Source organism: Centropristis striata, chromosome 17 (assembly GCF_030273125.1).
Source record: "Centropristis striata isolate RG_2023a ecotype Rhode Island chromosome 17, C.striata_1.0, whole genome shotgun sequence".
NCBI classification, from domain to species: Eukaryota; Metazoa; Chordata; class Actinopteri; order Perciformes; family Serranidae; genus Centropristis; species Centropristis striata.
The window spans coordinates 31,462,027-31,487,113 of NC_081533.1; the positions used below are offsets into that span (position 1 = coordinate 31,462,027).

At 38.8% G+C, this 25,087-nt stretch overlaps 2 protein-coding genes across 2 annotated transcripts; both read right to left on the reverse strand.

Annotated features, from left to right (window-relative positions):
* Positions 1 to 390: 390 nt before the first annotated feature.
* Positions 391 to 2,223, reverse strand: LOC131989854 (Fc receptor-like protein 5). Its single transcript, XM_059355199.1, has 5 exons — positions 2,139 to 2,223; positions 1,682 to 1,717; positions 1,000 to 1,266; positions 669 to 920; positions 391 to 434 (listed from the first exon to the last, which is right to left on the reverse strand). Exons 1-5 carry the CDS (start codon positions 2,167 to 2,169, stop codon positions 391 to 393), a joined length of 630 nt encoding a protein of 209 aa, XP_059211182.1. The 5' UTR covers positions 2,170 to 2,223.
* Positions 2,224 to 10,581: 8,358 nt separating this feature from the next.
* On the reverse strand, positions 10,582 to 22,824 carry LOC131989851 (low affinity immunoglobulin gamma Fc region receptor II-like). Its single transcript, XM_059355197.1, has 9 exons — positions 22,717 to 22,824; positions 22,232 to 22,267; positions 21,271 to 21,537; positions 20,949 to 21,191; positions 20,089 to 20,253; positions 19,751 to 19,837; positions 18,625 to 18,723; positions 11,252 to 11,341; positions 10,582 to 10,790 (listed from the first exon to the last, which is right to left on the reverse strand). Exons 1-9 carry the CDS (start codon positions 22,745 to 22,747, stop codon positions 10,723 to 10,725), a joined length of 1,086 nt encoding a protein of 361 aa, XP_059211180.1. The 5' UTR covers positions 22,748 to 22,824; the 3' UTR covers positions 10,582 to 10,722.
* Positions 22,825 to 25,087: the final 2,263 nt, after the last annotated feature.

Here is a 25,087-nt window from a genome sequence, read left to right on the forward strand (position 1 = left end):
CATGGAGACGGGCCGGTCATTTCCTTCAGTCAGAGCAGGTTAGAAAGAGAAATGTAGATAACTGATCAACTGAAGAGTTCTGTTAGAGACAACTGTCAATCACCAGAGTCTCAGTGATTAATTGATTGATTGATTGATTGATTGATTGATTGATTGATTGATTGATTGATTGATAAAACAATGATTACCTGTGGCTCTGTGTCGATATAAAGGCACCATGATGAAAGTGGAGAAGCAGTACGGAGAGAACACCCCCAGGTAGTAGACCAGTTGGTGCATAAGGTGGAGGGGGCCGGAGGCAGGAGGCGGGGCTTCAGTGACAGGAGGCGGGGCTTCAGTGGGAGGTGAGGGAGTGGTCACAAGTTTTCCTGTGGAGAGAATCTCAGCTGGTCAGGTGACTATCTGGATGAATTCAGTCTTAAAATAAAAGCGTATCTTTGTAGTTGTGTTGCGTATCTTTGTAGTACTTTTGTGTATCTATGTAGTTTTGCTTATCTTTGTAGTTGATTTGGTATCTTTGTAGCAGTTTTGTGAAGCTTTGCAGTAGTTTTATGTATTTTTGGAGTTGTGTTGTGTATCTTTGCAGTTATTATGTGTATCTTTGCAGTTATTATGTGTATCTTTGTAGTAGTATTGTTTATCTTTGTAGCAGTTGTGTGTATCTTTTCCCTCCTCACCTGTGACAGTGACCCAGCTGGGTTCAGACTCTCCAACACTGCTGATGTTACACTTGTAGAGACCTTCATCAGACCTGGAAACATGGCGGATGGTCATGTGACCGTCAGGCTCAGTCCTGATGAAGGAGCCATCTTTATAGAAACCAGCTGGGAGGTTGGAGGACGTCTTTGTTTCACAGCGCAGAGTGACATCATGTCCCTCCATCACAGGGAGGACAGGACTCTGCAGGATCACTGGACCATCTGAACACAGAGACAAACTGCAGCATTTCATCCGTTTACACACAGCTTCATCAACACTGAGTCCACAGTCTGATCTTACCAGTGACAGTGATGTTGATGGTGTTACTGGTTGCTCCCTCTCTGGACTCACACCAGTAAACTCCACTGTCCCATTCAGCAATGTAGCTAATGTCACAGGATGAACCAGCTGATCGTCCCCACTCAGCTGATCCACACTGAGTCCTGGTTTCTCTGGTTGTGTTCCTCCTCAGAGTCCATCCAGCAGAGCTGTCGTCCTCCTCACAGCTCAGAGAGACAGACTGTCCTCCAAACATCTGAGAGCTGCTGGGACTCACAGTCAGAGAGGCTGCAGGGAGGAGACAGAAAGATTCAGTGAGAGATAGGGATGTCAATTAAAATGATTTTAATAGCTTAAACATTCAGTATATATGACATTCCCCCTGGGATTAGTACAACTTTTCTCGTACTTTTTGGTTACTTAACATTGTTGCTATATTATTTTGTTATGAGAGCATCCAAAGAGGGAAATAAATAAAAAATAAGACGTATAAGGAGTGTTCATGTGATTTAACTTATTCATAATAATGTGCAATGCAAAAATAATCATGATAATTGTAATATCGTGATTATTTCTCTGACAATAATCGCACCAAGAAAATCTCTAATCGTGACATCCCTAGTGTTAGATGATGGATATCGAATGGAAAAGCTTCTCAGACAGAATCAGTGAGTTTCAGACGAGACAGAAGAAGTTTACTGACCTTGGTTTGTGGTGCAGATCAGCAGTGAGCTCAGAACTGCAGAGAAATGAACCTCAGGTTAGTTTGAAAGAACAACTGTGTCTTCCAGCTTTAACAACAGTTTATTGAGCTTTTTAAGATGTGAATGTATCACAAAGTTAGCATGAACCAGAGTCAGCACGGCTACAGGTACTGTATGAGAATAATCTGAGGGAAATAACAAGACAAACATAACAGCAGTACACTGACATTAGTGTTTTAATAGCATATCATTTTTAAATATAATACATTGCTTTCATTGATTTTTCAAAAAAGATTAAAGATACAGTAACATTTTCTTAAACTGTCACATAATGTTAGTTCCATCTTACTGTCTTCTCTTTACTGCCTTTTTTGTTTACACTGATCAATAAACTGTCAAATGTTTTTCCCAAAAAATGAAATCTGTAAAAACAAAAAACGAGTATAATGTACTTACAGACGAGCCGCTGAAGAGTTGTTTGCCCCATCGTACCACTCTGAGATGTGACATCGGACAATTTGAATGTTTGTTGGTTGAGAGAAGTTAAAACCACCGTTTCCTCTGTGAAGGCTGCAGCAGCCCTGTGGTTTCACAGGAGAGGTGGTCTCTTCTCTTTGTTTAGAGTCAACAAGATGAAAACTGTTGATTGTGATCATTATTCCTAATGAATTTTGAATTTATGAGATAGTAGTTGTCATGACCCTGAAGTTACAGACATCATCTTTGTTTCTAAAAAAGAGTTTATTGTTATAAAGACATCTGGAGCTTAGAAAGAGGTGAGACCTCTGCAGCCTGCTGCTCCTCTCTCTCACAGGATACATTAGCTGCTACTAGCCCGTTGCACTCTGGGTAATGTAGGCACCAGGTTTAGAAACCTCAACAAAGTAGTAATTTTAACTATTTAACTAAAAAGAGTGTGTTCATTAAAACATGCTTTTTTTTGGATGGTATTCATGATCACAAACATCTTGTAAAGGACCTCTTCAAAAACTATAAGAACCTCCTAATATAACCTGATCAATGGTGTTTTAATGGTGGTGGCAGTCTAACATGCATCTCCAAGACCTTGCAGATGTGTTCAACCATGTTAAGTCCCCCTAAAACCTCCTTAGGCCCACTAGAACAGTGAACCTTCTAATATATTTATACAAAAGTAGGAGTTTACTGGCGTGAGTCCAGAGACATCAACATCACTGTCACTTGTAAGATCAGACTGTGTATCAATCAATAAATCTGCTTATTTTTCAACTCTAGCAGCCTGTGAGACTGATAAATTCATCAACAATAGCAGGTAAAGTTTGTCCTGCAGGTGGCGCCACTTCGTTATGGCCAATCTGTGACTAGCACAGAAGGCAATAAGAAAACACCACTTGGGTTCAGATAAGGCCGTTCCTCCCAATCACTCCCTCCAGGTTACACCATCATTGTGAGCATTTAAGTCTCCCAGAAGAACTATAGAGTCTCCAGGTGGGATCACTTCCAGGACACTGCCAAGAGACTCCAAGATGGCCGGGTACTCCGGTAAGTATCCCCACAACCGTCCGGTGCCTCTCACCCTGGGCAACTCTGGGAAAGGAGAGTCCAGTCTCTCTCCAGGAGTTTGGTTCCAGAGACCATGCTATGTGCGGAGGTGAGCCCAATTATATCTAGCTGGTAACGCTCCACCTACCACACAAGGGGACTCCCACACAGGGCTCCTTCCACTAGAGCGAGGTGACGTTCCACGTCCCCAGAACCAGCCGATGAAGCTCGGGGTCAGCCACCCTGACCTACGCCTAACCCTGCAGGTGGTGGGTCCACAGGGTGGAGGATCCACGTAGTTGCTTCGGGCTGAGCCCAACAGGCCATACAGTGGCCCTGAGAGCTCATAGCGCTGCAACATATGAAAACACATGCAAATACACAAAACACAAGCATATTGAGAAAACATCTTCATCAATTTGACAACACAAGCGTAGCATTTAGAAAACGCTGCAAAGACCACAACACAACACAAGTGCTTCCAGAGGACACTTAAAAGCGATGCACCCGTCTGGACACGCATGTGATATTATCACATTATTTCAAGATAATGAAAATTTCACATTATAACATTATAATGGTCATAGCCTGCTAACGTGTGCTAATGTTAGCCGGCGATCGATAGCATGCTAAGGTTAGGGGGCTAGCAAGACCAAGTACAACTCGGTGCCGCAGAGACCAATTAACGTGTATCATTCATTTATTTAACTGCAATGTGATTGACACGGGCTCACGGGCTAACACTATATATCACGTTATAACATGAAATTATCATTATCTTGAAATAACGTGATAATATCACAACTAGTCCAGACGTGTGCATCACTTTTAAGTGTCCTCTGGAAACACTTCTGTTGTGTTGCAGTCTTTTTGCAGCGCTTTTTCTTATTGTGTAGTGTTGTGGTCTTTGCAGCATTTTCTAAATGTTTTTCTCAGTTTGCTTGTGTTTTGTGTATTTGCATGTGTTTTCTTAAGTTGCAGCGCTGTGAGCTCTCAGGGCCACCGTAGGCCTGGCCACCAGACATTCCCCAGCGTGCTCTGCAGATATTGAAATGGTATTATGCAAAACATAGTCATAAATTCAGTGGCGGGCGGTGCATTTCACACTTAGGCCTTCAGTGATGTCCAACTTAGTCAATAAATACCTTTCATTATGCCAGCATTTATAACACCAGGACTGGAGAGTAGTTAGAAACACACTGAAGCACTACTAGGCATTGCATCACCTCAGTTATTTACAAAATGGGCTATTATCCGGCGCATTTTAAAAGTCAACAATAGCCTACCGCATCAGCAATTAAAACATATCTGGTATGCTACTGTCAAAACTTAAAAATAAAAGGGTCTTTAAAATTATCTTTCAAAAAAGTTTTATTAAATGAGTCCACAAAGAATATGCAAGCTTTAACAAGATTGTACAATACATTGCAAAATCGCAGTTTAATATCAGAAAGACACTAACAAGACGGCCATACTTTGGCGACAGCGACACAATAAACAAGTCTCTTTGTGAAAAAAACTTTTTCATGTCAAAACGTGACGTATCACAACTTTCTGTGACCTGTTGCTTTGAGTACAACCACACAGCTGCGCCAATGCGCCAGATTATTTACATACCGTTAACAGTCCCGGCCGGGTGTGACTCTGTTGATCTGCATAGCCCTGCCGTGGCTCAAACTAGTAAGTATCCATATTATTATATATATATATATTATATCCAATCACAGGACGCGTAAATGTCACGTTCAACGTGAGGCCAGCTAGAGGGCCTTACTGACACAACTCGTGATCCGATTGGCTATTGCAACTATCTATCAACTGTATTTGCCCGTTCACTTACAGTGCACAGACGCCCGCATTGTTGATTCTGAAGGCCTGGGCAGATTTCATACAGCCTGGCAACATAAGATAGCTGAATTCTGATTGGATAAAAGCTCTAACCTAAAAACAACAGCACTGGAAGGAGCATAATATGGCATGAGGAGAATATGAATACTTTTAGATATTTAGGGAAAGAAAATTAAAAATGAAATTAACCTTTATCATAATCATGATCATGATTTCTGGTTATGTTAGGCCAGCAGAAAAGGCCTTGCTGGCCCTGACGGCCCACCACTGTTGAAGTTACAGAATACAGTACATCTGGAGCAGCTGCTCTTCATATCTTAAACCAGAGAGATGAGCTGCTCATCTCTGCCCCAGACCCCGCAACACATTAGCTGCTACTAGCCCAATGCACTGTGGGTAATGTAGGCACCACATGTGGAAGCCACAACAATGTCTGATTTTCAGTGAATATTTGTCACGTGACCGTTGGTCTCAGCAGAATCAATCATGACTTCACAGTGTCTCTGAGGAGCAGAATTTAATGATTTTAACAGGATCTGGTTAGTGCAAACGCTTTATTTTAAATGACACATGTACAATAAAGAGATTCTGACACAAATATCAACATTTAAGCTTTGTTTTTTTTCACATTTTTATAACAGAAACTTTTGTCAGCTATGATCCATTCAAGTACTATCTGAAAGTTCATACTCTGACAATAGTGATGAAAACATTTTTTTTTAATAACAACATATTTTTTAGAAGCATTAAAACCAAACACACATGATAATCTGAACAACTTTCAGCTTTTATTTTGACTAAAAAGAGAAACATGATGTACAAGTTCAGACCATAAGGAAAAGCTACAGGGATCTTCGTCACATTTCAGCCCTCGGTTCTATATTGAGACTGTTCCCCCTCAAGTCCTCTTCAGATCAGAAACAGAAGAGGACCCAGAACGGGTGGAATGCCACATCTTAGTTTGAATCAAAGTCAGAAAGTCCTTCCTAATTTAATGTCAACACATGCTTTCATTAGGTTTCATTTTCGATGTAGCATAAAAAGTGACAGAATGTCCTACTGCATCTGTTGTTGTGTACTAGTCAGCATACTCTGGCACACTAAATAGCTCATATGAGAAAGGGGACATGGGACATGGCTGCCGTCTCTGTCTCAACTGCGCATGACAGTAGTAACTGAGTGCGCATCCACCTCCTCCAGAAAACAAGCGTCCAGGCAGCCAATCAGAGCAGCGCCTCATTAACATAGTGTCCCCGCCCCCACAAAACAGCTTCTCTAGTCAATGGGGAAGAAACTGAGAAAGCTCAGTCTGGCTGAATGTGTGTTTGTTTAGAACTGAGTTCATAATCTTGATTTAAAGGCCCATTGGACATGTGTTACACAGTTCAAAACAGGCGTGTGTTGTTGTCGGGTAGAGTACTATGTCACATCCCGCTTATCCCGATCTATCCAATCAGTAACCTGCTCTTCGACAGGGACGAAAAAAGTCCTGACAAAAGTCCGCTCCGGACGGCTCGTATTCAAATTAGTAGCGTTTCGGCGAGTGAGACCCGGCTCATTCCGGGTATTGGGCTGTAGTGGAAACAGCCCTATTCAGAGCCAGGTCCTCAGCTCTCTGCCCCCTCCAGTCTCGAGCTGCTCCACTTTACTGTTTCCTGGTTTTCCTGAGCAAGAGAGACCAGGAAGCAGACAAAGAGTAAAAATCTACACTCGCTGTGCTGGTATGAGGATTACATGTATCACCCTGCTTTTCCTGCTGTCTGCAGCACCTGCGTCAGGTAAACATGGACCTTTATTATCAACAGTTATTAATATGCAGCGTGATAGAAGCAGAACAAAGCGTATCCACGGCACTGTGTATGTGATGTTAATATACACTACTGGTCAAAAGTTTTAGAACACACCAACTTTTCCGGAATTTAATGGAAAATTATGCAGTTTAATGTCTCAGTGTACTCTGAAATTAATGCACATTTGCAACATTTAAAATTCTTTATTCAGCATGATAGTGTTTTGAAAGTAAAAAAAGATTCAAAATAACATTTTATGTTGGACTAAAGGACAAAAAAAGACACAAAATGACCAAAAAAAGACACAAAATGACAAAAAAGACACCAAAAGATACAAAATGACTAAAAAAAGACACAAAATGACTTACAAAGACATGAAAAGAATTCAAAAATGGACAAATTAGCCCAAGACTCCATAGAGTTAAGTTGTTAACCCATGTCTTGTTCCCTGAAAAAGGCCTACTTGTATAATTCTGAAATGTACATTATTTTTCAGTTTTGGTTAAGCTTACCTTTTTTATTTACCTCTGGCAGTTCACCACTTACCTTTGGACCCTCCCTAGCTGTTCATTTGACTTGAACTGCTTGAATTTCAATAATAAACTGGAAAAGTTGGGGTGTTCTAAAACTTTTGACCGGTCGTGTATACATATATATATATATATATATACTAACAATAATAACAATTTGAATAAATATATGTAAATATATAAAATCCTGTGACCCCCTGTTTTCATCCGGGAGGTCTCAGCAGACATTGTAGAGGATTATAAGTACTTAGGGTTGTACATCAACCAGAAACTGGACTAGACCAGAAAGACTGAGGCCGCCCCTATATTCTGAGGAGGCTGAGGTCCTTCAACATCTGCCAGAAGATGCTGAGCATGTTTTGTGAGTCCGTAGTGGCCAACACGATCTTCTTTGCTGTCGTGTGTTGGGGCAGCGGGTCGCGGACTCTAACAGACTCAGAGAAGAGGATGTTGTCCAAGCTCTGCTCCATATTGGACGATATATCCCTCACTCCCCATGATGCAGCGGCCCGGCAGAGGAGCACCTTCACCAGGAGGCTCCTCACGCCAAGAACCACCACAGCCACCTCAGGAAATCATTCAAAGTGTTTAACTCCTCCCTCAGAGAGTCAGACACCCTCAGCCAGTAGACTTACCTTGACTCTATATTATATTGTGTGTGTATATTGTATGTATTTTGTATACAAATTGTATTTTTGTTTTGTTTCTTTATTCCTTATTTCTATAAAGAAATAAAGAGTTTCTGTGAAGAAAGCAATTTCCCCTGAGGATTAATAAAGTAATTCTGGTTCTGGTTCTGGTTAAGCAGTGCAGTAATTATCAGATGAAAACAGTTCAATCCAGCTAAAGTTTTCATCTCGACCACAGATCCACGTGGTGTTGATCATGTTCATGTCTCAGCCCTTCTCTCTCCGAGCTGAGAGCCAAATCACACTGAACAACATGACGCTAAACTCAGGAAATGATTGTTTGTAGCTGAAGAGGAGCTTTCTGCCCTCACCATCTGACTCTTCAGCCCACAGAGAAGGTTTCAGCATTATGTTATTCCAGAAGTCTTTGTTCACTCTACTTCTATGGTGAAGCTGCTGTGCGCCCCCTGCTGGCCGTCTCTCTGCACTGACATCATCTTCATCATATCAGATTACATTTCTGCAGACAACTGTTTCATACGGAAACGTAGTGCTGACCACTTAAAAAAAAGGCTCAGTATTACTTTATTCCATGATAACAAAAAAAAAAACGAGCAATAATAGATGCACAGAGGCAAGAATATCTATCTATCTATCTATCTATCTATCTATCTATCTATCTATCTATCTATCTATCTATCTATCTATCTATCTATCTATCTATTCTTGCCTCTATGCATCTATTCTTGCTTGTTTTTTTTCGTTATCATGAAATAACGTTTTTTGTAGTGTGGCAGCAATACATTTCTGTAATTTTGTATGTACACTGCTGTGAATATAAATTTCCCCCTGAGGAGAATAAATCTCATCTAATATCATAACATCAGTTTGGTGTTCACTGGTTACTCTTTATTCATCTGAACACTTTCTGTCTTTGAATTCTCTCTTTCTTTGGACTGATTAATGTCGGATTATTTTAAATGTGCACAAAGAACAGCAACAATCATTTATATGTATCCTAATAAAAGAACTTTCCTAAAGTGGACTGATCCTTTAAAAAAACTCTCTTCGCTCTGATTGGATGAACCCGGCTCAGCCAATGAGAGTCGGCGGGGGGCGGGGCTTATCCTCGCGCGTCTCAGTGACGCTTATCAAACACACCTGTGACGTGACGTCATCAACAGGTACCTCGTGCTGTGGCTGACGTGCTCATGGTGGATCCTCCAGCTCAGGTGTTGAACCTGTGTTTATGTGTGTTTTAAACATAATTAATGTTCTATAATATTCAAAGCAGCTGCAGATGAAAAGATTAAAATCTCAATCTGTAAATAAATATCATTTTATATCTATTTTTTATTTGTAAAAAAAAACGGATAAATACATTAAAAGAAAAAACTGAAAAATGTATATTTATTACAATATCTGCACAAAATAACAACCGTGAGTTATTTTACAGATACAGATAATAAACAGCAAATATCTGTATTCAAATATATAAATCTGTAGAATAACTAAAGTTTTTTTACTTTAATCTGACAGGAAATGTTAACTTTTTTTTAATAAATTTCTTTTTATATATTTTTTTTGCTGTAGTTTTACTGTTAAAACAAAGTTTCCTCAATTTAACATTCAGTTTTTTGTATTTTTCATACAGTTTAAATTTAAACTGTAATTCAACATTTAAGATCATTAAGCTTTTAAATAATATTGTAAAAAAATATAATGTCCCATTATATTAATTTACACATTTAATTATATTTCATATTTTCAATATTTTTCAATATTATCATGAATATTTGCAAGAAAGGTAGTTTTGCAAAAAAACTAATGCATTTTCACTTAATGGAAAAAACAAAACAAGAAAAACTCTATCCTTTTTTCTTTGCACAAAAAACAAGGACCAGAGACACGAGAAGGAGTTTTTTTACAGTGTGGGTCATTAAAAAAAAAAAGTTACATTATCGGTTTTGAGCTTATATCTTGTAAAAATGCACAGAATAAACTGTACATTGATATAAAGCTGTCTGCAGTCTGCGGTGTGTTTGTTCTGAGCGGTGAGCCACAACAAACCAGAAGAAAATGTTCAGCTGCCAGACGAGTAAAAACCCACAGAACCACACGATGAAACAACCAGCGACATCACTCTCTATTCATCCTGCACAGACACATAAATACATTATAATTAACAGGAAAGTTAGTTATTAACTGTAACACTGATCTAAATATGAGCTGCAGGATTGTTTTCTTTAAGAAAGCTGCAAACATTCACAGAGAAACTGTAAAAACAGACATTATCGTCAGAGTCTGAACTTTCCCACGGTCCTTGAACAGATCATATCTGACAAAAGTGACCAAAATGTTAAAATGTTGCTATTTGTGTCAGAATCTCTTTATTCTGCCTGTGCAAAGCGTTTGCATTAACCAGATCCTGTTAAAAACATTACATTCTGCTCCTCAGATAATTCAATACAGTTAAAAAAATGTTTTCCAACATTCATGACACTTGAGGTCACTCGGAAGACTTTTTTTTAAATAAATTCTATTTTGTTGAAGTTAAAAAATAATAATATATCAAAGAAATTAAACTTTTTTTCTGATTTCTGTCATTCTAACTGTGTTATTCTGCACAAAGACATGTTTGAGTTGTTCTGATTCCACAGAGCTGCAGGACTTATAGATTTATATATATTTAATATAAAACAAATAAAGCGTGTTGTTGGGTTCAGTGGTGAGCAGCTGTGCAGGTGGACGTCAGCGAGGAGTAGACCACCTCCGGCTCCTCTGGAAACCCTGAACACAAACACAGAAATGTAAAGATCAGTGACCTCCAGCAGAAGAAAAGAGCCAGTTTCCCTGTTCGGAGCACATATAACATCATTTAATACATTGAAATATGTTTTAAGACCCCAGAATGAAGAGCTGTGATCAGGATGATTGAAGGTGTTTATCACTGCTCCCCTGAGGAGGGTGGTGTGACACATGCTATCAAAAGCTGCACTCAGGTCGAGTCAAATTAAAATGCTGCTTATGTAAATTCATCAATAATAATAAGACAATAATATATTCAGAATATATAAAACAGTCTGAGTGGGTCCATTCTGCATTAAGAGTACTTTTACTTTTACTTTTGTACTTTTACTTCAGTAAGTTTTGACTGCAGGACTTTTTCTGCAGTGGAGTAGTTTCACAGTGTGATATTAGTACTTTTACTGCAGTAAAGGATCTGAATATTCTTCCAGGGCTGACTGTACCTCTGGTCCTGTTGGGTCTGATGACTATCTGTCCGTAACTGACTTCTTCTGTTCTTCTCACCGCTGAATAAACTGCAGCCGGTTCACTCTCTGAGAAATCAGATGCACAGGACCAACATTACAACAGGTGCTACAGCTGGTACGTGCTGTGCAGTTTATTTACTGCAACATGTGAAGGAGAAGAGTGATGCTGTGGGATTATTAATGTGTTGCATGTGAACAAAGCAAGGCAGAATATCAGCAGAGGGCATTTCTCTAAAAACAGAAAACAGGAAACTGGACGGCCCCAGGGCTGATTAACATCTTTGGCCACAGGACACAAAACTGAGAAACACGTCACTTTCTGCTCGACACTTCAGAGAAACCTCACCAGCGTCAGACCGCAGTTCAGTGGAAACAACAGGAGGAAGTTTCTGCTGTGGTTTTAAAGTAAAGTCTAATGTGTTAAAGGTCAGTTTATATTCAGTCAGTTGTGGATTTCAGCTCAAACATTACTTTAAGGTTGAATGCACGTTTATATTCTTTGTTTTTTAAAATAACATCTTGTTTACTGCAATATATAAAATCTATATAAAACCGATAAGTCCTGCAGCTCTTTTCTAAGTGCCCACAAGTGTCCTGAATGTAGTAAAACCAGTTTTCTCCACAAATTGTACATATTTAAGTATTTCAAGTCATGTTTCTAGCCCCTCCTGTCCTCTCCTCTCTGCTCTGTGTAAACAGATATTCAGTCAAACTGAATAAAATGACAAAAAAGAAAATGACAAAAAAGATGAATAATTACCAAAAGACGACATAAAATTACCAAGAAAGACACAAAATTACCAAAAATAGTCACAAAATTACCAAAAAAGACACAAAATCCAAACAAAGAAGATGAAATTACCAAAAGAAGACACAACATGACAAAAAATACAAAAAAACGATGTAAATGACCAAAACCAGTTTTCTCCACATATTGTACATATTGAAGTTTTGTTCTGTTTCCAGTCTCTCCTGTCCTCTCCTCTCTGCTCTGTGTAAACAGCCTCTCCTGTCCTCTCCTCTCTGCTCTGTGTAAACAGCCTCTCCTGTCCTCTCCTCTCTGCTCTGTGTAAACAGTCTCTCCTGTCCTCTCCTCTCTGCTCTGTGTAAACAGATTTTCAGTGAATATTTGTCACGTGACCGTTGGTCTCAGCAGAATCAATCATGTCTTCACAGTGTCTCTGAGGAGCAGAATTGAATGTTTTTAACAGGATCTGGTTAGTGCAAACACTTTATTTTTGGACACGTTTTATGTCCCTGTTTGTTTAAATTCTTGTTAACGGATGTCACTCTCAATGACATCACATGCATCGTGTGTATTCTGTCTTTAATCACCTCATCTGACTCAGAACATCTTATAAAGGCAGGAATATTGTTAATTCAGAACCTGGTGCAGATATTTCTGGTTTTGATCCATGATGGAGACAGACAAAGCAGCTGTACCTCTCTTCCTGTTGGATTTGACGTCTTTGAAGACTATTTGTCCATAACTGACGTCCTCCTGTCCTCTGACAGCTGAGTAGACTGCAGCTGGTTCCCTCTCTGGGAAATAAAACACATGCATTTACATTCCTGCATGATATACAACAAGTATGCAGATTATTGAAGAAGGTGCTGCTGCACTTATTCTCTTGTAGGTTTAGAACGCTACGTAATGGAAAGCAGATCACTTATCGCTGCACATCACAGGCTGCAGCTTCACACAGAGGTGCAACATTTCCATTCTAACACTTTGCTGACCGCAGTATTAACACGCCAGCAAGTCACACATACAACACACTTATCGGGTGTATTTATTCTACTGTAGAATAATTGTGCAACGGGTCAACGATTATTTGTGATACATTGTCAATTGCAAAAATGTACAGTTTTCCTGCCGCTGTTACTTTTTAAAGTAATTAATCTGTAAATCTCAATGCAGATTTGGGGTGAAAATACAGAGAAAAGAGCGATTCTGCTGTTTTAGTTGAATGTTGAATCCAAACGAGTGCATCATTTAAATTCCATATATGGAAACACTTTGGCTTCCCTGTTAGCTACAACAACATGTCGGCCAACGCGTGTAAATACGTCACAGTGCCATGATGGCCAGATGCTGCGCTGCTGTAGAGTTCTCCACAGCAGACATCCTGATCTGTCTGATTAGAATATAAGTTCACCTTTGCTTTCTTTCTTTCTTTTTTTTTTACTGTATTTTAAAATGATGTAAATTGGATATTTTTGTATTTACTATCCATGTTTTATTACTCTTTAATTTTTTTTTTAATAAACTTTAATTTTTAAACATTGGATGGGCATCTTTAGTCTAGTCGTAATTTCTTGAACCCAGAAATGTTGAGTACCCTAAAGTTTTATTGCAGAAATGTCATCTATAGGCCTAATGGATGGAATTTAACTTGGTTGCTAAAAGTTGCACTTTGGGCAATTTGCATAATTAGCATAATAAGACAATAAAATAAAGACACCACAGGTGAATAGGGTAAAAAATAATAATAATAAATATCACCATGAAACTTTCTCAGTTGATTACTTATGTTAAGAGGAGAAAAAAATGTATTGCATGTTTTTTTTTATTTTAATGTTTACATATGCAAATGAGGCCATACCTCATCAAATATGCACTCATTTGCATACAGACAAAATCAGATCGTTTGATAAAGTCATACTCAAAATATTTTTTCCAAGAGTAAACATGTATACTTGGGGGTCTGAGTTGAGTCTGAGTTGGTGAAAACCTTTGTGGAACCTGGTCAGGAGGCAGTGTTGACCTATGGACGGACGGATTAAGAAATGAAGTGTCCCATGCAAAATAACTATATACAGCATGCACACACACATATGAACTATATACAAGAACTATATACTATATGCAAAATAACTATATACAGCATGCGCACACACACAAACCCACAAGAACTGTATACAAGGACTAGATACTACATGCAAAATAACTATATAACAGCATGCACACATACACAAATGCACAATAACTATATACAAGAATTATATACAACATGCAAATAACTATATATAGCATGCACACACACACACACACACACACACACACACACACACACACACAAGAACTATATACAAGAACTATATACAATATGCAAAATAACTATATCCAGCATGCACACGTACACAAATGCACAATAACTATATACAAGAATTATATACTACATGCAAAATAACTATATACAGCATGCACATACACACAAACCCACAAGAACTATATAAAGCAAAAGACAGAACTTTATACAGCATGCACACAGACACATACAATAACTATATACAAGAACTGCAAACAGCATGCGCACATGCATACTGTAAAATAACTATATATAGTATGCAAATGCACACACACATATATTTAACAACAACCACACAATCCCAGTCAATAGCCTTCACCATCTTCATCATTTCTTTCCTCATTCCCTTCAGTCTCATCATCTTCTTGGTCTTTATTTGTATGTATTGTGAATTGGTTGCAGAAGCAGAACTCACCCCTTCACACTTGCAGTAGTCAGTGCAACTGAGACTTGCAGCATGGCAGCTGCAGTTTCCTTTGCTGCAGGCCTTCAATGTGCTGCAGCTACAGCTGATGACATCAGGTAGATTTACTGGAGCCACTGCCTGGATGGCAAGAACGGCCATGACAGCCCCTTCATTAGCAACCTCCCACCCAAACTTTGTGATGTCTCTGGCCTCTGCAGGAGGCTCTCTGACCTGCAGCCTTCCACAACATGGCCTGAAGATGAGCACGCAGTATGTGCAGCATCAGGTTGGCATCAGTTGGAGGAATTTTTTTCAGTCTAGGAGGCTTTACTCCTAGGAAATACCATTCCTGGTCTCAATACAGTGCTTGGGGAATCTGATGCCACTCATAGTGACCTAAAAGATACTGGGACGGAGTTCTTTGTCGCACTGTATGGGCAGAAGAAGGCCAAGTGGATGAATATCACTCACTACCTGATCTACAGTCGCAGCAAAAAGCCTCCTAAACTGAAAAAGTTTCCTCCAACTGATGCCAACCTGATGCTGCACATACTGCGTGCTCATCTTCAGGCCATGTTGTGGAAGGCTGCAGGTCAGAGAGCCTCCTGCAGAGGCCAGAGACATCACAAAGTTTGGGTGGGAGGTTGCTAATGAAGGGGCTGTCATTGCCGTTCTTGCCATCCAGGAAGTGGCTCCAGTAAATCTACCTGATGTCATCAGCTGTAGCTGCAGCACATTGAAGGCCTGCAGCAAAGGAAACTACAGCTGCCATGCTGCAAGTCTCAGTTGCACTGACTACTGCAAGTGTGAAGGGCTGAGGTCCGCTGCTGCAACCCATTCACAATACATACAAATAAAGACCAAGAAGCTGATGAGACTGAAGGGAATGAGGAAAGAAATGATGAAGATGGTGAAGGCTATTGACTGGGATTGTGTGGTTGTTGTTAAATATATGTGTGTGTGTGCGTTTGCATACTATATATAGTTATTTTACAGTATATATGTGTGTATGTGTGTGTATGTGTGTGTGTGTGTGTGTCTGTGTGCATGCTGTATAAAGGTCTGTTTTTTGCTGTATATAGTTATTGTGCATTTGTGTATGTGTGCGTGCTGTATATAGATATTTTGCATGTAGTATATAATTCTTGTATATTTATTGTGCATTTGCGTACTTGTGCATGCTGGATATAGTTATTTTGCATATTGTATATAGTTCTTGTGGGTTTGCGTGTGTGTGCATGCTGTATATAGTTATTTTGCATGGGGCACTTCATTTCTTAATCCGTCCGTCCATAGGTCAACACTGCCTCCTGACCAGGTTCCACAAAGGTTTTCACCAAATCAGACTCAACTCAGACCCCCAAGTATACATGTTTACTGTTGGAAAAAATATTTTGAGCATGACTTTATCAAACGATCTGATTTTGTCTGTATGCAAATGAGTGCATATTTGATGAGGTATGGCCTCATTTGCATATGTAAACATTAAAATACAAAAAAACATGCAATACATTTTTTTCTCCTCTTAACATAAGTAATCAACTGAGAACGTTTCATGGTGATATCTATTATTATTATTTTTTACCCTATTCACCTGTGGTGTCTTTACTCAATTGTCTTATTATGCTAATTATGCAAATTGCCCAAAGTGCAACTTTTAGCAACCAAGTTAAATTCCATCCATTAGGCCTATAGATGACATTTCTGCAATGAAACTTTAGGGTACTCAACATTTCTGGGTTTACAATTGGGCCTATGGGGATTACGACTAGACTACTTGAGTTCAGTTGAGTTTTGTTTGTTTAATTTCACCAAATAAACAGAAGCAAAGATGTGATCCGATCCGTGAGTTTTGTGACCCGTTGCACCCCTGCTGTAAACGAACAGGATCCTCAAAAATGTATCTCTTTATTAAAAGTGAAGGACATGTGTTGCAGCTCAGTGAGTCATTTAGTCTCTCACTATGTTTCACTGAGGGCGGGGCTTTGCAAAACACACACACAAGTAAGGTGCGGAGGAACAGGTGCAGTCGGTTGACTTGTTGCTCTGTTTCAAAGTTATTAGTGTGAAAATAAACATCACCAATAACCTCCTGCCGGGAAGTCCAGTAGTCATTCAGCTTATGTATTAGTGGTGACATGGTTTCAACAGAAATAATAACATTTTTCAGCTTATTTTTGGTTAGTAACGTAAACTTTCGTACCAATTTTTCACAGAGGATTAGCAAATAATTGCATTCTGTGTTAGACAATGTCACAATTACTTTGTAATCAGTTGTACAGTATGTTGTTATTGTTGTTGTTAAACTGTCATGTACAAAAACACAGAGCAGACGATAAAACTTGCAGAGCTCATGCTATAACCAAAGGTTCTGGTTCTGAACCTGGTGCAGATATTTCTGGTTTTGGTCCACGATGGAGACCGACAAAGCAGCTGTACCTCTCTTCCTGTTGGATTTGACGTCTTTGAAGACTATTTGTCCATAACTGACGTCCTCCTGTCCTCTGACAGCTGAGTAGACTGCAGCTGGTTCCCTCTCTGGGAAATAAAACACATGCATTTACATTCCTGCATGATATACAACAAGTATGCAGATTATTGAAGAAGGTGCTGCTGCACTTATTCTCTTGTAGGTTTAGAACGCTACGTAATGGAAAGCAGATCACTTATCGCTGCACATCACAGGCTGCAGCTTCACACAGAGGTGCGACATTTCCATTCTAACACTTTGCTGACCGCAGTATTAACACGCCAGCAAGTCACACATACAACACACTTATCGGGTATATTTATTCTACTGTAGAATAATTGTGCAACGGGTCAACGATTATTTGTGATACATCGTCAATTGCAAAAATGTACATTTTTCTTGCCGCTGTTACTTTTTAAAGTAATAAATCTGTAAATCTCGATGCAGATTTGGGGTGAAAATACAGAGAAAAGAGCGATTCTGCTGTTTTAGTTGTCTGTTGAATCCAAACGAGTGGAGGAGGAGCTCTGTTGAAGCCTCCGGCATCATTTAAATTCCATATATGGAAACACTTTGGCTTCCCTGTTAGCTACAACAACATGTCGGCCAACGCGTGTAAATACGTCACAGTGCCATGATGGCCTGATGCTGCCCTGCTGTAGAGTTCTCCACAGCAGACATCCTGATCTGTCTGATTAGAATATAAGTTCACCTTTGCTTTCTTTCTTTCTTACTGTATTTTAAAATTATGTAACCTGCCTATTTTTGCATTTACTGTCCGTGTTTTTACTGCACTTTAATTTATTTTATGAACTTAAAAACTTAATTTAAACATTGGATGGGCATCTTGAGTTCAGTTGAGTTTTGTTTATTTAATTTCACCAAAGAAACAGAAGCAAAGATGTGATCCGATCCATGAGTTTTGTGACCCGTTGCACCCCTGCTGTAAACGAACAGGATCCTCAAAAATGAATGTCTTTGTTAAAAGTGAAGGACATGTGTGAAAATAAACATCACCAATAACCTCCTGCCGGGAAGTCCAGTAGTCGTTAAGCTTATGTATTAGTGGTGACATGATTTCAACAGAAATAATACAATTTTTCAGCTTATTTTTGGTTAGAAACGTAAACTTTCGTACCAATTTTTCACAAAGGATTAGTAAATTATTTTATTCTGTGTTACACAATGTCACAATTACTTTGTAATCAGTTGTACAGTATGTTGTTATTGTTAATGTTGTTGTTAAACTGTCATGTACAAAAACACAGAGCAGACGATATAACTTGCAGAGCTCATGCTATAACCAAAGGTTCTGGTTCTGAACCTGGTGCAGATATTTCTGGTTTTGATCCACAGTGGAGACAAAAAAAAGCAGCTGTACCTCTCTTCCTGTTGGATTTGACGTCTTTGAAGACTATTTGTCCATAACTGACGTCCTCCTGTCCTCTGACAGCTGAGTAGACTGCAGCTGGTTCCCTCTCTGGGAAATAAAACACATGCATTTACATTCCTGCATGATATACAACAAGTATGCAGATTACCTGAGATCCTACTGCAGATACTACTGATATTCATCATTGTTGTTTTTCCACTGGCTTTGCACACACACACACACACACACACACACACACACACACACACACACACACAGGTAGGGAGCACAGGAACATGTGCAGTGACGACTCAGCAGTCTGTTGACGTGTTGCTCTGTTTCAAAGTTATTAGGGTGAAAAAAAATTTGCTAAAACTCAACATTAACCTCCTGTCGTGATTCAGCTGCGAGTAGAAGAAAAGTCCAGTCGTCTCAAATCTTATTTATTAAGGGTGTCACAATTTTAAATTATGAATCAATAGAGACACAACACAGCTGTCTTTGTAGTTGTTTTGCATGTTTGTAGTTGTTGTGTCTTTGTAGTTCTGTGTATTTTTGTATTTTTGTGTTTTACATTTAATAATGTGACGGTCATCACACTTGCAGCTCTGTAGCTTTATAAAGAAGAAGAATTTGAACATGTATATAAGTGGTGAGGGCATAAAACCAACAATCTGTTGACGGATCAGGAGTTGATGGTCTGATGTTGGCATTCTGTGCTGGAAAAAATGTAAAGTTGTGATTGAAAATTGAATCGAATGGTGGTTTTGTATTTTTAGATTATTTTCTGTACTGAATATAGAGATGTGAATCATACTGTGTCTCTGTTTTAATAAGAGTGAGGTGCAGGTCTGTGTTCAGCTCAAGTGTTTTCATCAGAAAGAGGAAACTGGACGACCACAGAGCTGTTAGCTTCTGTTAACCACAAGGTGCAAAAACCACTTTGACATGCAAAACAAATGCAATGCAAAAATAGACCATGCTACAGCGTGATTAACTTTATATAAAAACCTTCATGAAATCTCCTCATTTTATAAAAGTGCTCTTTTTCCTAAATGTCCTCTCAAGGTCTAAAACTAACATCGGTCCTCACAATGATATAAAAATCCCTGAAAATCAACAAATGCATCATTACCTCCACTCCGTCTGATTGGCTGTTGCAGGTCACGTGATGTTTGGTCGTCACTGTATGCGTCATCATGTCCAGCTTCCACCTCAGCAGCTGGAAATGTTGATTTTAATCACAAAAGATAAAGTTAGATTTGAACTTCATCTGCTGAAGATCATGTTATACAATCAAAAGCTCCAGAGTCCACTAAATGGACCTGAACAACATGACCTCATGGGAATCCTCATAAAAGTTTGTAATTAAATAAAGAAAATGTATTTATTTGAACACAGCACCTTGAAATGTTACTGGAAGTGTAAATATCACAGTGAAATGTATTTTATATTTTTTTTTTTTTGTCAAACCTTTATGTTTCCGTTTGATGTGTCGTTGCCGTTTGATGAGTAGAACCAGAAGAACCAGTAGAACCAGAACGCAGGATGAAACAGCAGACCAAAGGACAAAAGAGTCTAGAGAGGTAAGACCAGAGGGAGGGGGGGCTGTAGGAGCAGCTGTAGTTGTGGCTTTCCCTAAAAAATTAGAGAGCATAAATAAAAACAAGTGGATAATGTGTAATAATAAATTTGATTAAACTTAGAAACTGAAGTTGCTTCTTTGTGGTTTGTTCCTGATGTTGTATTTATTTTTTAGGTTTTCCAACAAACCACATATTAATTTCATGCTTAATAAAGTCAGATTGGTTGTTATCATTTAACACCTCTTTTGCATCTCGTGGTAGAAGTTTTATGTATCTTTATAGCTGTTTTGCATATCTTTGTGCTTTTTTGTGTATCTTTGTAGTAGTTTTGTGTCTTTGTAGTTGTTCTATGTATTTTCATAGTTGTTTTACTTGCCTTGTAGTAGTTTTGTGTTTGTTTGTTGTAGTTTTGTGTATCTTAATAGTTTTGTGTATCTTTGTAGATGTTTGAGTACCTTTGTGGTTGTTTCATTCGTTGCATACCTTTGTAGTTGATGGGTATCTTTCTAATTCTTTTTAGTATATTCATAGTTTTTTTGTGTATCTATGTAGTTGTTTTGTGTATCTTTGTAGTAGTTTTGTGTATCTATTTAGTAAATGTGTTTATCTTTGCAGTAGTTTTATGTATCTTTGTAGTAATTCTATGTAACTTTGCACTAGTTTGTGTATCTTTTCAGTAACTTTGTGTATCTGTGTAGCTGTTTTGTGTATCTTTGCAGTAGTTTTATGTATCTTTTCTCTCCTCACCTGTGACAGTGACCCAGCTGGGTTCAGACTCTCCAACACTGCTGATGTTACACTTGTAGAGACCTTCATCAGACCTGGAAACATGGCGGATGGTCATGTGACCTTCAGGCTCAGTCCTGATGAAGGAGCCATCTTTATAGAAATCAGCTGGGAGGTTGGAGGACATCTCTGTTTTACAGCGCAGAGTGACATCATGTCCCTCCATCACAGGGAGGACAGGACTCTGCAGGATCACTGGACCATCTGAACACAGAGACAAACTGCAGCATTTCATCCGTTTACACACAGCTTCATCAACACTGAGTCCACAGTCTGATCTTACCAGTGACAGTGATGTTGATGGTGTTACTGGTTGCTCCCTCTCTGGACTCACACCAGTAAACTCCACTGTCCCATGTCTTAATGTAGCTAATGTCACAGGATGAACCAGCTGATCGTCCCCACTCAGCTGATCCACACTGAGTCCTGGTGTCTCTGGTTGTGTTCCTCGTCAGAGTCCATCCAGCAGAGCTGTCGTCCTCCTCACAGCTCAGAGAGACAGACTGTCCTTTAAACATCTGAGAGCTGCTGGGACTCACAGTCAGAGAGGCTGCAGGGAGGAGACAGAAAGGTTCATCATATTCCTTCTTTCTGTCAGTGTTTCCGGCTGAACCTCGACTGTATTCCATAAGATAAGGCTGGAGCTGAGATTTTCCCTGCCTGTTGTCAAATTTAACCCTCAAAGCAGTACATTAATAACACAGCAGAGTCCACCTGTTCACCTGGATCCAGAAACAAAGCTTATATTTGATTTTCAAACCAGGATAACCCAACTACAGAGCAGAATGTCGGCTATGAGCTCTGGGAGAACCAACCAGCAGAACAGTCGGCTTGGCATCATTTTAAGTGGTTTAATTTAAAGCGAAAGGGAATGTAAACAGCTTTTAACTGTGTCGTTGTAATGAACATAAAGCGACAGATGAAAGTGAAAATTAAATGATTTTTATAAAATATTACCAGCCATTAATGTGAAATATGTTATTTTATGTTTTTACTTTACTGAAAGGATTAAAAAGTGCAAATTATAAATAAATGTCTTTATATATTTGATCAATTTAAAAGTTTTGTTACATTTTGTTCCTGAAATCTCCCATCATTTTTTTATTAGATTATTAGTGAACCAAACCTCTTTTTGAACGACACAGACTGTCATGTTTGATCTGGACTAAAACAAAGTGTTTTATTGATTTTTATAAACTCCTCAAATACTGTCTGAAACAGTAAACTATCATTTCTTCACTAACCTTGGTTTGTTGTGCAGATCAGCAACGAGATGAGAACTGAAAAGAAATGAAACTCTGCTTACTGTAAGGTTTCACATGCTACAAGACGTCAAAACAGAAAAAAGCTCTGGTCATCGTGCACAGGAAAACAGTGCATTGATGTTAAATTATCATAAATATTTAAAGAAACATACAATGTTTTTCTACAATCTACAATGTCATTCAACAGATGCTTTTATCCAAAGCGACGTACATTTGAGAGATCATACAACACAAGCAAGGATGAAGTCAAGAAACAACACAAGAATAAGCAGTTTTTAAGATCCCAGGAGTCACTAATAAAAACATTAATGATGGGTTTATGAATCTACAGATATCATTCACCAGTCTGCACTTTTTAAACAATTAAAACGTGTAATATGATCGTATTACCAACTACTGTAAGGCCTGGTTCTCCTGTCTGACCTATATATATTTGCTGTTTTATGAAATAGATCCGTACTCACCCAGCAGACACAGTGAAGATGCTTCCCCCATGTTTTAACTTGGTCATCTGAGATCAGCACATGAGCGTTTACAAGTGGCACCAACTAAAGCCCACCTCCTTCCTCTTTGTGGGGAAATGTGGTGTTCCTTTCTGCAGAGCAGTTAGCAGGAAATTTGCAGTTTTTGTATTTGTATGTTTAATAAATTAACACAATAAGGTGAATAATACGTCATCAGTATTCAGTATTCTCTGACGCTGTAGTTCAGGTCTATCTTTAATATGCATTGGCCCCCCACTTGTCATTTACAAGGTAACATGAAAAGTGACATTTCTCCTGCTTTGTTTTCTTATCAGCACGCCGGTTAAACAAATAGCCTAGCTCATGATTGTTAACAAGCTCAAACTAGTATGAAGCATACAGGGGACAGAGGAGGACACAGGAGGACAGAGTGGAGGGAGGAGGAAAAAGAGTGAGGACACTCAGGACAGAGAGGAAAAATTGATGAGGAAAAAGAGGGGAGGAAATAGAGAGGACAGAATTTTTTTTTAAACGTGTCAGGATATTAATGTCCGATATAAGCCTTATTCATATTTTACTGACATTTTAGATTAGTTTCTAGAGAGATATCCAGATTTTGAAATCTATTTTTGTATTCTAATTGTGACTTTTTTTGTAGGCTAGTAGTTATCACCATGACTTAGATGATCAGTTTGACAGATATCTAATTTCTTTATATATATATATATATATATATATATACAGTACAGGCCAAAAGTTTGGACACACCCATCTCATTCAATGCGTTTTTCTTTATTTTCATGACTATTTACATTGTAGATTCATCAAAACTATGAATAAACACATGTGGAATTATGTACTTAACAAAAAAGTGTGAAATAACTGAAAACATGTCTTGTATTTTAGATTCCTCAAAGTAACCACCCTTTGCTTACTAGAATATAAGACATGTTTTCAGTTATTTCACACTTTTTTGTTAAATACATAATTCCACATGTGTTCATCAATAGTTTTGATGAATTTACCATGTCAATAGTCATGAAAATAAAGGAAAAACATTGAATGAGAAGGTGTGTCCAAACTTTTGGCCTGTACTGTATATATATATATATATAGCAGTTCAGCCAGCTGACAAACTTCTCTCCGTGTTGCCTTTATCTTGGCCTCTAACCTTCTCTTCCATAGGGGGTACTGTCTCTTATACACTGTATCCATCTTGTACTCTAGCATCCTGAGATGACTATGTGTACCATCTTCTTGGTCTCTGTGATGGTTTCTGTGGGGATGGTTCTTAGCGCAGCATTCACGTCCTCTAGTGGATCTGAGTGTACTTAGCAACTCAGCACCCAAGGTGCAGGCTGTGCTGAGACAGTGGTTGAGAACAACGGAGATAAGGTGCCGTGGGACTTCAGCTTCCAGACTGACAAACAGCTGTTGTGGTGGTGGTGTTAAAATAATTGATTATTTTCTCTATTTGTAAATGATTTTATGCTTGATTTCTGCTTCTCTGTTGTTTGACTTCCTGTGTCTGTCCCTGTGAGTGACGCAGGTCACTATCAAAGGTCAAACCTTGAGTGTAATAAATATCTCTATGCATTTATATTAAGTCAGACAATATGATTTTGATACAATGATTATGTTTTTGTGTTGATTTTGGTTTAGAAACTTTGACTACATATATTTCATTGTCTGTTTCATATTTTTTAGACTTTTAGAATCTATGTGAGACAGTGAAAATCCTTTGGCTCTGTAGACACACTATCTTTGTAAGACATAACAAGGCAGGAGGTTTTTTGTTGAATGTTCTGGAGAAGAGGCCAGGGCAGGATGGCCTTGTCCGGGGCAGCAAGATCGTATGCCCAGCTGGCATGACGTGCCGTTGTGTTAATTGGGACTGGCGAATCGGCGAGTGAGGAGGGCGGAACTTCCTGGAGGAAATCGACCAGCATGTTTTGTAAACAAATGTTAGTATTTTAATGGGTTCAGGGAGAGAGTCGTGGTTCAGACTTCACGAACTGAAACACGTCTGTTTGTATTCAGGGACATGAGTTTTTGAACCCGGAGAATCTCTGTAAAGTGCACATTTTTTCACGTATTGTAATAAACTTTTGTTAAACTGAGAAACTTGGACGTCTCCAGCTCTTCATTTCCCCATCAACGAACTGCGCAGAAAAATGGTGAGGTTTTTTCTGTTGGTGACAGATTATCAATTTTCAAGGTTTCCTCGTGCAATTTTTCTAACAGTGGACAAAGTGCAGAAGAAAGCAGTGGTGATATATGTGGAGATACCAGCTGATGCAAAAATCAGGAAGAAGGAACACAAAAAGATTGAGAAGTACCAAGGATTGAAAGAACAGCTGGAACAGATGTG

Excerpts from the sequence above, each read along its gene's own strand:
- LOC131989854 (XM_059355199.1), bottom strand. The coding sequence starts at position 2,169 with ATGGGGCAAACAACTCTTCAGCGGCTCGTCT. Across the intron at positions 1,718-2,138 it reads AACTCTTCAGCGGCTCGTCT|TTCTGAGCTCACTGCTGATC; the intron begins GTAAGTACATTA and ends ATTTCTCTGCAG. Across the intron at positions 921-999 it reads CATCAACATCACTGTCACTG|ATGGTCCAGTGATCCTGCAG; the intron begins GTAAGATCAGAC and ends CTCTGTGTTCAG.
- LOC131989851 (XM_059355197.1), bottom strand. The coding sequence starts at position 22,747 with ATGGGGGAAGCATCTTCACTGTGTCTGCTGG. Across the intron at positions 21,192-21,270 it reads CATCAACATCACTGTCACTG|ATGGTCCAGTGATCCTGCAG; the intron begins GTAAGATCAGAC and ends CTCTGTGTTCAG. Across the intron at positions 10,791-11,251 it reads CAGACCCAACAGGACCAGAG|GGTTTCCAGAGGAGCCGGAG; the intron begins GTACAGTCAGCC and ends GTTTGTGTTCAG.